The 9,402-nt window shown below is 42.0% G+C and overlaps 1 protein-coding gene across 1 annotated transcript; it reads left to right on the top strand.

Moving 5' to 3' along the window:
* Nucleotides 1–3,228: 3,228 nt before the first annotated feature.
* Nucleotides 3,229–7,781, top strand: CD200 (CD200 molecule; the record flags this gene model as incomplete). The annotated part of the gene is made up of 4 exons (XM_080363675.1): nucleotides 3,229–3,286; nucleotides 4,069–4,395; nucleotides 5,843–6,109; nucleotides 7,476–7,781. 4 exons carry the CDS (start codon nucleotides 3,229–3,231, stop codon nucleotides 7,586–7,588), a joined length of 765 nt encoding a protein of 254 aa, XP_080219801.1. The 3' UTR covers nucleotides 7,589–7,781.
* Between the last annotated feature and the right edge of the window lie 1,621 nt (nucleotides 7,782–9,402).

Raw genomic sequence — 9,402 nt, 5'->3', positions numbered from 1 at the left:
TTAACACACAGGTGAGCCTGGGATGACTGAGGAAAGGTACAAACATCACTCTGTTTTGTAGAACAGCTTCAGAGCAATGCTTCAAGTATTCCTATGCACCTGTGTCTTAAAGAAAGGGCTTCTGGTCTTATGTGGGCATCTTTGCCAAGAAATCTTGGCAGGGGCTTGAAATTGTGCCAAGTCTGATATTTTTTCCATGAGCAATGATGTTTTAAAAGCAGTAGAACTTTCAGGGCCTTGCAAGAGAAATATTACAATTGGTATGGATGACATATGAATGTGTGCATGTGTGAGTGCAAAAGCAGATGAAACAACAGCACAGCCGATACTGAATGTCCTGTATTGATTGCAAAGGATGCTGTTTCTCAATAACCAAATTGAGAAATGGGATGACTCTCTCAAGCCTGGGACAAGCCTGTTAAAACTACAACAGAGACAACTAACTTGTCTGCGGAAGATCCTATGGTCCAGCAACAGGAAAATGACAGCAAGGTTGCCCTAATTTACTTGTGCTGTACTCTCAGCCTAAAAGAAAAGCAGCAGAGAAAGCAAAAGACCACTCCTCACGCTATAAAAGACATATCTCAAAACCAGTTTCTCATTGCCAGTGAAAATAAACCCAGAAGACAAAACGCCTACTGCTTGTGACTATGAATCTGGACGCAGAATAGACGACTGTAGAAGGAACACGTCCCTGGGACGTCCGGGGCGGGGCGGGGCGGGGCGGGACGGGACTCCCTGGAGCGGCGGTGGCGGCAGCAGTAACGATAGTGCCGGGGGGTTGTGTCGCCGGCTTTCTGGAGCCTTCGGGCATGTCTGCTCTTGCATCCTTGCTTCTAGGTACTTGGCCGTGAGTATCCATCCATCTTGCCGCTTTCCCCGCTCCCCCTGGGCTCGTTTACAAGTTTGGGATGGATTTCTGGCGGGAGGTAAGCAGTGTGGTGTCCTTGCGGCGTGTGCGTGGGGCAGCCGGCGGCTCTGATAGCGAGAGGGCAGCAAGCTGAGTGACGGCCCGAAGAGGGCCCGGAGCCTCATTCCCGGGGGAGGTTTGGCCGCCACCCGGGAAAGCGGGTAGCGGCTGGAGGCGGCGGGGCCACATCGAGGGGCAGAAGCAGCTCCAGGCTGCTTCCCGGGGCGCAGCGGGTGTTCGAGCCTTTCTGGCCTTTTCTTACTAGGGGGGATCCGCAAGGTGCCCGATTCAGGGAACAGTTGCCTTCTGAAGCTTGTGTAATGCCCTAAACAGAAACACAGGAGATCTCTGAGGTGTGATGTGGAAAGTATGGCACGGTGAAGGATTTGCTTTTTACTTGCCCTAATCTTGTGTGGTTTTTCTTTTTCTTTTTAATTTTATTTTTTCTTTTTAATTTTATTTTCTTCCTCTTTTTCATCTTCTTTTAATTATTTTTCTTCTTTTTCTTCTTCTTCTTCTTTTTCTTCTTCTTCTTCGTTTTCTTCTTCGTTTTCTTCTTCTTCTTTTTCATCTTTTTCTTCTTTTTCTTCTTCTTCTTCTTATTCTTCTTTTTCTTCTTCTTTTTCCTCTTCTTTTTCCACGTTTTCTTCTTCTTCATCTTCTTCTTCTTCTTCTTTTTCTTCTTCTTCTTTTTCCTCTTCTATTTCTTCCTCTTCTTTTTCCTCTTCTTTTTCCTCTTCTTTTTCCTCTTCTTTTTCCTCTTCTTTTTCCTCTTCTTTTTCCTCTTCTTTTTCCTCTTCTTTTTCCTCTTCTTTTTCCTCTTCTTTTTCCTCTTCTTTTTCCTCTTCTTTTTCCTCTTCTTTTTCCTCTTCTTTTTCCTCTTTTTCTCTTTTTCCCTTTCCTCCCTTTCCTCCCTTTCCTCCCTTTCCTCTCTTTCCTCCCTTTCCTCCCTTTCCTCCCTTTCCTCCTTTTCCTTTCCTTTCTTCCCCTGTAACTCGTTAAATTGGGCTTAAGAACTAAGAGGACTTTTCTTATTTGTTTTTGTTTGATTTTTTGTGATCCGTTTAACTACACAATAGCCTGGTTCCTTTTTGTATGAATTCATGTAGCTACACACCAGGTATCAGCAGTGGTGTGTTAAGGACTTTAACGGGTATTAAAGCCGTGAAACAGGAGGCTGTTATTGAAAACCGCTTTCTTGCAGATGTGGCACATATTTCACTTGTTTATGAACCCTTCTGTAACTCAAAATTTCTCTCTTGCTCTGCTGGCCGTTGATGTTTGCATGTTTTTAGGAATTTCTGTCTGAATTTCTTAGAGGCATACTCAAATATATGACTACACTGGCAAATTCATTATTCATTGGACTTGTTGCTGATAGATTATTGTTTCCTGATTTTACACATAAGAACTTGGTCTGTATTCATGCTTGGAGTTGTTTTAGCACAGCGTGTTTAAAATGTAACTGGTGGTGTGTGTAAGTGTTGCACAAGGTTGCTGGGAATTTGTTTTGTAAGTATTTTTTTTCTCCCTCTAATTAATTTATTTATTCACTAGCCCTCCTTTTGTTGACCTGTATGATAACTTAGAAAATGCTTTAAAGTTGATTATCTCTTCTATTTTTTGCATGTTGTTAAAATCTTTTAGAAGTTGGGATTTGCTTACAATCCTGACAGAAGACACTCCCAAGATGCAGCAGCTATTTTTTCAGACATTCGCAAAAAACCTGAGGTGTAGATAATGTGCATTACAGAGGTATTTTATGAGAAATAAAGCTTCATTTCTAGGCAGGTCTGCAATTTAGTTGTATTGTGGCCATATTAACTGAGTGAGGGAACAGGAAGCAGGTCAACAGCTGTTCACTAGAGAAAGCAGCAACACAACCTTATTGTTGCCCTTTTCCCACCTTGGAATTATATTTGTATGTAGCAGGTGCATGCAGTTTTGGACACATTGGGAGTTCTAAAGTCCTCAGAGAATTTGCTTTTAATTTATCCCTTAATCTCACAAACTAAGCCTACCTCTCTCCCAGAGCTACAGCTAGTCTGGACAACATGTACGTCATGCTTCTGATGGATTAATGCCTTTCTAACTTTCACCATACAATTTTTTTCCCACCTTGATCAGAGCACTCTCTGTGTTGTTAATGATACCTGTCAAAACTCGTCATTTGCCCCCAGAACTATGTTTTTCTGACGTGACAAAGCTATCATTAATATTTGCGCTGCGGAGACATGATATCACCAGAAGATGATCTGCCATTGAGTCATGCATCTCTTCTTATCTTTCTTCAGGTGAAAGAGATTTTCCCATCCAAAATGACTTTCCAAACTCTGGTTTTGTGTCTGGCTTGTGCTGGGCTTGGAAAGGCAAATGGTAAGTTGGATCTCCTGAAATCTGCCTGAAATGTTTGGGAAACTGGCTTCTGAGGCTTCAACAGTCAGAGTAAGAGGCAAAAGTAGGTGAAATATTAATTGCTGGTGCCACTTGACATATGTTAAATAGCTGAGGCATAGGCATGGAGCTGGCAGGTGTGGCTCAAGACCTATTGGAGCAACATTTGGAGATGGGAGGAATTTGCAGCATCTCATATCTACAATGGCACTGGACCCTGTTGTTCACCTAAGTTCACAATTTCCACCAGCAGATCCTCCCCTTGGGAACAGATCTCTCTTTTTCTTTCCCTCCTTCTCAACTACACTGCAAACTCTGAAGCTACACAGTCCAGAAATTCTCTTTAGCCCATTTTGCTGCACAGTTCTCTGAGAATAGTTTGATGTGCACTTCCTTTATACATTCAATCTTCCTCTAGCTTTTAGGAGACAAAAATTTAGTCTTTGCTGAGAATGGGAAACCATGAGCTGATTTAATGAAACTGAAGTGAGAATTCTACAGGGATAGATAAAGAAATAGGGTATATCTTTTTTTTTCAAACAGTTTAGAAGAAGCCAGAGCCTCAGCCGATGTAAATCAACATAACTTCATTGATTTCTAGGAGAGTGCAGGAGAAAGACTTTCTGGTGGGAGAAAATTATAGAAACGATATGTAATTGATGAAATTGCTGTGTCTGTGGATAATCCGGGACTTAGAATCAGCTTTAGGCTGCAGAATATGTGTGATATCTTCCCATTTCACTAACTATTTCATGTCGCTGCAGTGGTTTCGCAGGCTGAACACAGAAATGTGAAGGTGGGTGACAACGTGACTCTCAGCTGTGCCCTGACAGAACCCAAAGATGTTCTGCAAGTGACATGGCAAAAGGACAGTGAGAAACCACACAATAATATAGCTACGTACAGTACCACAAAGGGATTGAAGATTCACGAGCCCTATCAAGACCGAATGAACTTCACAAGTCTGGGACTCAATGAAACAAACATCACTCTTTGGGATGCTAGAATGGATGATTCAGGGTGTTACACATGTCTCTTCAATACTTTCCCTTTTGGCTCCTTCTTGGGACAGACCTGCCTGCGTGTCTTTGGTGAGGTTCTCTGCAGGAATATGTATCTAATGGAAAAAGAGGTGTTCTCTCACCCACAGCATTTCCTTGAGCAGACTCAGGAACTGCAGTGGTAGGAACATCGCATGGTGGAACACAGTATAGAAACAGAGCATTATTTCTATAAGCAAGACTCTTTGGGGCTATATTCAAGCCTGTTGTGGTGTCTTTGGCTCTGGGCTATCCTTGTTTGTTTTTCTGTGAGTAGCAGCTACAAATCAAGGAGTGGGATCCTTCTTTGTAAGCCCCCGAACAGACCCAGCTGGTACTTGAGCAAACCAACATTGCCTGTTGCGGTTTACTCTTGGTCACAGAATCATAGAATGTCAGGGATTGGAAGGGACCTCGAAAGATCATCTAGTCCAATCCCCCTGTCGGAGCAGGAACACCTAGATGAGGCTACACAGGAATGTGTCCAGGCGGGTTTTGAATGTCTCCAGAGAAGGAGACTCCACAGCTCCCCTGGACAGCCTGTTCCAGTGCTCTGTCACCCTCACTGAGAAGTTTCTTCTCATATTTAAGTGGAACCTCCTGTGTTCCAGTTTGCACCCATTACCCCTTGTCTTACTATTGGTTGTTGCTGAGAAGAGCCTGGCTCCATCCTTGTGACACTCACCCTTTATATATTTATAAACATTATTGAGGTCACCCCTCAATCTCCTCCAAGCTAAAGAGACCCAGCTTCCTCAGCCTTTCCTCATAAGGGAGATGCTCCACTCCCTTAATCATCTTTGTTGCCCTGTACTGGACTCTCTCCAGCAGTTCCCTGTCCTTCTGGAACTGAGGGGCCCAGAACTGGACACAATATTCCAGATGGGGTCTCACCAGGGCAGAGTAGAGGGGAAGGAGAAACCTCTCTTGACCTACTAACCACCCCTTCTAATACACCCCAGGATGCCATTGCCCTTCCTGGCCACAAGGGCACAGTGCTGGCTTGTGGTCATCCTGGTGTCCACCAGGACCCCCAGGTCCCTTTCGCCTACACTGCTCTCTAATAGGTTGTTCCCCAACTTATACTGGAACCTGGGGTTGTTCCTGCCCAGATGCAAGACTCTACACTTGCCCTTGTTATATTTCATTAAATTTTTCCCCGTCCAGATACAACCCCAGTGCTGTGAGCTGCTGTGTCAAACCCCACCATTGACAGGGAATCAGCAGACAGGAGAAGAGCACCGACCAAGGAATGGTTGTACTTTAACAGATTATTTTAAAGCCTGGGATTTCAGATTGAGTGGAACCTTTGCGATATATAACTTCAGTATAAGTAGGGAGTAATGGGGGGATCCCGACTCAATGAACCGATTTTGCATTCCTGTGCTGTGGGGTTCAGTGTGAATCTGCTAAGCTTTGCTCTGATTTGTAATGGTTAAACTGCTATTACTGCTTATGCTTATTGTGGTGATGGATTGTCTCATTTGTGTGTTGGAAGGTCTCAATGCATCTGTCCATTACAACATTTCCGAAGGTCATCTGATAGCCATCTGTAACGCTGTTGGCATCCCAGAGCCCACCATCACCTGGAACAACTTGTTCAGTTCTACTCCTACACAGGAGACAGTCAGGCACACCAATGGGATGGTGTCCATCACCAGTAAACTGGAGATCTACAACATTCAGAGCGTTGGCGTGCAGGACTTGACCTGCAGAATAAGCAACACAAATGAAAAAATGGAATTGCCTGTGAGAATGAAAGGAGGTAGGTAATGACACAAGCTACTGGGTAACATTTTCTTGGCCTCTGTGTTTTGCAATAGCATGTTTGGATTGGAATCTGCTGGGAAGTGGAGGGAGTGAAATGTGTCTGTGCAAAGTAAGAAGAAAGGAAATACTATGCGTTCATTGCTGTATTTGAGATGAAGACAATAAGATTCCCTCCAAGAGTGGAAAAATGCCAAACTAGTCAGCTTAAGAGCTATGGGTTTGAGAAGCACTATATGTTTTACAGCAAGCCAAATTTCAGTTTTCACACAGGCCTTCATAGTTTCTTTGATAGTCCAAAATAGTGTCACTATAAACACATTATAGTGTCACAAAGTGACACTATAAATATTTGTAACCTGATAGCGATTTAGATGAAGTAAAAACTCTGTGGGTCGCTGAATGAGCACTGATGTGAAAGTTTTGAAATTAATACCTATCTCTGACCAGCAATTAACCAAACATTTCAGTTAAACTTACTACATCTTCTGGTACAGTCAACCTGTGTATTATGTTTTAGTTTCTCTGAAATATTTGCTAAGACACACATACATTGCAGTAGTGACTGGGGAGGAATAGTATTTTCAGGCAGACAGGAAGATATTTACCTTGGCTCTATGGGGAAATGTTAAAAACATCGATTTAACATCTGAATACCTTGTAGTGCTAATTTATTGCTTTTTGCAAAGTTCTGTTCTCCTTGAAAGACTTTCATCCCAGTTCTATGGATGAGAAATAAAAATACTAAAAACTGAAGTACTGTTCTCAGTTCACAGAGGAACATTGACTTAGGTCCAGAGCTTCACAAGGAAAACCACCAGAAGTGATTGTTATAGGAACAGTATTAAAGAGTAAGATCTGAATTTAATATGTTCTCTCTAAAAGTTCAAAAGCAAATTAGTTCTTAATTCTGAGTGACACTAATTGAAAAAGCATAATAAATCTTTTTATTCTGTCTCAGATGCAATATTCTTTTGTTTTGGCCTTTTAAAAAGGAAATGTATATATCAGAAAGCAGGAATCTAAGACTCTTATTATTCTTTGCTAGGAGAATGAAATATCAACTAATGTCTTGTTTTAACAATCTTCTACTTTAGCAAAAGAGAAATTAAAATTAATAGTTAAACCTAGTTTTCTTAAAAGAAATGGTGGTTGTCACTTGATTGAAAGAAATTTTAGCTCGAAAAGTTTTCCAGCTAACATCAGTGAGCAATGAAATCTGCCTTTATCTACTTGATTAATGGCAGTCAAGTGAAGTGGCTAATATCTAACCAAGGAGGGACATGTATGCTCAGATTTTTGCTCATTTTCCTATATGAACTATCTTAGTTTGGTGTATTTTTTTTGTTCTTTTGTTTTCTCAGAAGAGGGATCCTCATTGCTTTGGCTGGCGATTGTTGTGGGGATTCTTATTGTCCTCGTAGTTCTGACTCCGATCATTCTGTGCTGGAGGAAGAGGATATCCAGGAGGGGCTGAAATGGTGAGTCCCTGATGCATGGAAACCAGTGGTTTCTGCAGAGCCCATAATAAGGCGTAGTCATCTGCAGAAAAGAATAATACTTTGCTGACATACCATTAGGGGTATGAGACTGTCATATCAGACAAGTAAACTTTATAATAATGTGTTTACAGTTATTACAAGTTGCCTCAGTTGCATGTTATTTTAAGAGCAATACAAGACAATTTAAGACAATACAAGAGTAGAAATTGTGGGGAGAGAGTCCAAGCAGAGCAGGATGTGCTGCTTGTGGTTTGCTTTCAGGCAGAAGTGTCAGCAGAAGTAATTCACTGGTCTTTCACATTTTCATGGAGGGCCACAAAAGTGTTGAGTATAAGTGTGCTCAGGCAATTTTCAGCAGAAGATGTATGTTGGAGACAATTCTGCTCATGCATAGTGACCTGTCCTCAAGGGAAGGGCTTTCTTCTGATCACAGTTGCCCCTTTGTATTTTTAAGACAAACAGTGTAATATGATGGAGAAGTGCACTCAAACTTGGCATATGAGTCTGCTTCCTAATGATGAAGTAAGGAGAAATTGCAATCAGTGTAATGTCCTTGAATGTGTGATGACCTGATCATGGATCAATGCAACTTTTTAGTCTTAACTACTAATAACAGAGTGAAAGGAAAAAAATAGAGGAGGGGGATGGCCTCAGGCTTCAGAAATCACAGAAATTTTAGCACCTTTGTTGGTTTAACTCTGGCTTAACTGTGTGCTGTGTCTGGCTTTAAATTTTACTAATATGTTTAGAAATGCCAGCACACATTAACTCAGTTTCTAAATATTTAGATACTTGTTTCGTGATGATAATGTGATATAAGTAAAGAAATGTTTCCAGGAATATCAGACCGTTGTGAAATTAGACGTACAGTATCTACTGTGAAGAAGGGTCGATCTAGCAAATCTGCTACTGCCAGAGATGCAAAAGACTTCACGAAAGGAAAGAGAAATGAGCACTTCTTACACCTCAAACATAACTTCTTCATTGTAAAACATACGTGAGCTTTCCATTGATCCAATTTCTGTTGGAATTTCAAACCAACCTGGAAGTTCAAGGGCAAGGAGTTGGTTCTTAGTGATTTTTTTAAAAGATCAGAAGAAAAAGATGAAATGCTCAAAAGAAAGATGTATCTTTTTTCTGGAACGATCATTCCAAACACAAATGAGCTTGTACTAAGCAGACCTTGAAGGAGATACCTTGAGGCAGAAGTGACCTGGCAGAGGTCTGGGATCACCTGCTAGAATGGATCAGAGTGGACCAGGAAAAGAGAGCACTAAAAATTGCAGCTGCTGCCTTGCAGAGTTTTGAAGCCCCTTCGTTGCATGGTGGATGGGGAGAACCACACTGGGATGCTGTGACTGCGCTGGTGCCTGAAGCAGGAGCAATGTCAGTCAGTGAAATGTAACTTGACAAGACTAGGTTGTCCATGTTTAGACTAGGCCGAGGATGTTAACGTAACTCCTGGAGTGATTTTGGCCCTTGGATATTAGCAATTCCCCAAGGCAATGCCCACATGTGTTTCCAGCAATAGCTTGTAACAAGAGCATCCCCAAGAAGCAGTATGGTTAGCTTCACAGCAGGTTTCCTGTGCCCTATACTGCCTGCGAGGTATCAGGCTTGAAACCCTAAAACCATTTCACACATCCTGTGCCATGCTGGGGTCGTGCAAGACACCATTTATTGCTACAGAGACACTGCTGTGATGCATAACATAAGCCTGCACATTTTGGAAACTTTGAACAGACCCCCCCTTCCCCTGCCTTGTAATGAAAGCGTAAGACACAGAAAA

Source organism: Nesoenas mayeri (assembly GCF_963082525.1).
Source record: "Nesoenas mayeri genome assembly, chromosome: 1".
NCBI classification, from domain to species: Eukaryota; Metazoa; Chordata; class Aves; order Columbiformes; family Columbidae; genus Nesoenas; species Nesoenas mayeri.
This window is presented reverse-complemented; position numbering and strand designations above follow the sequence as displayed.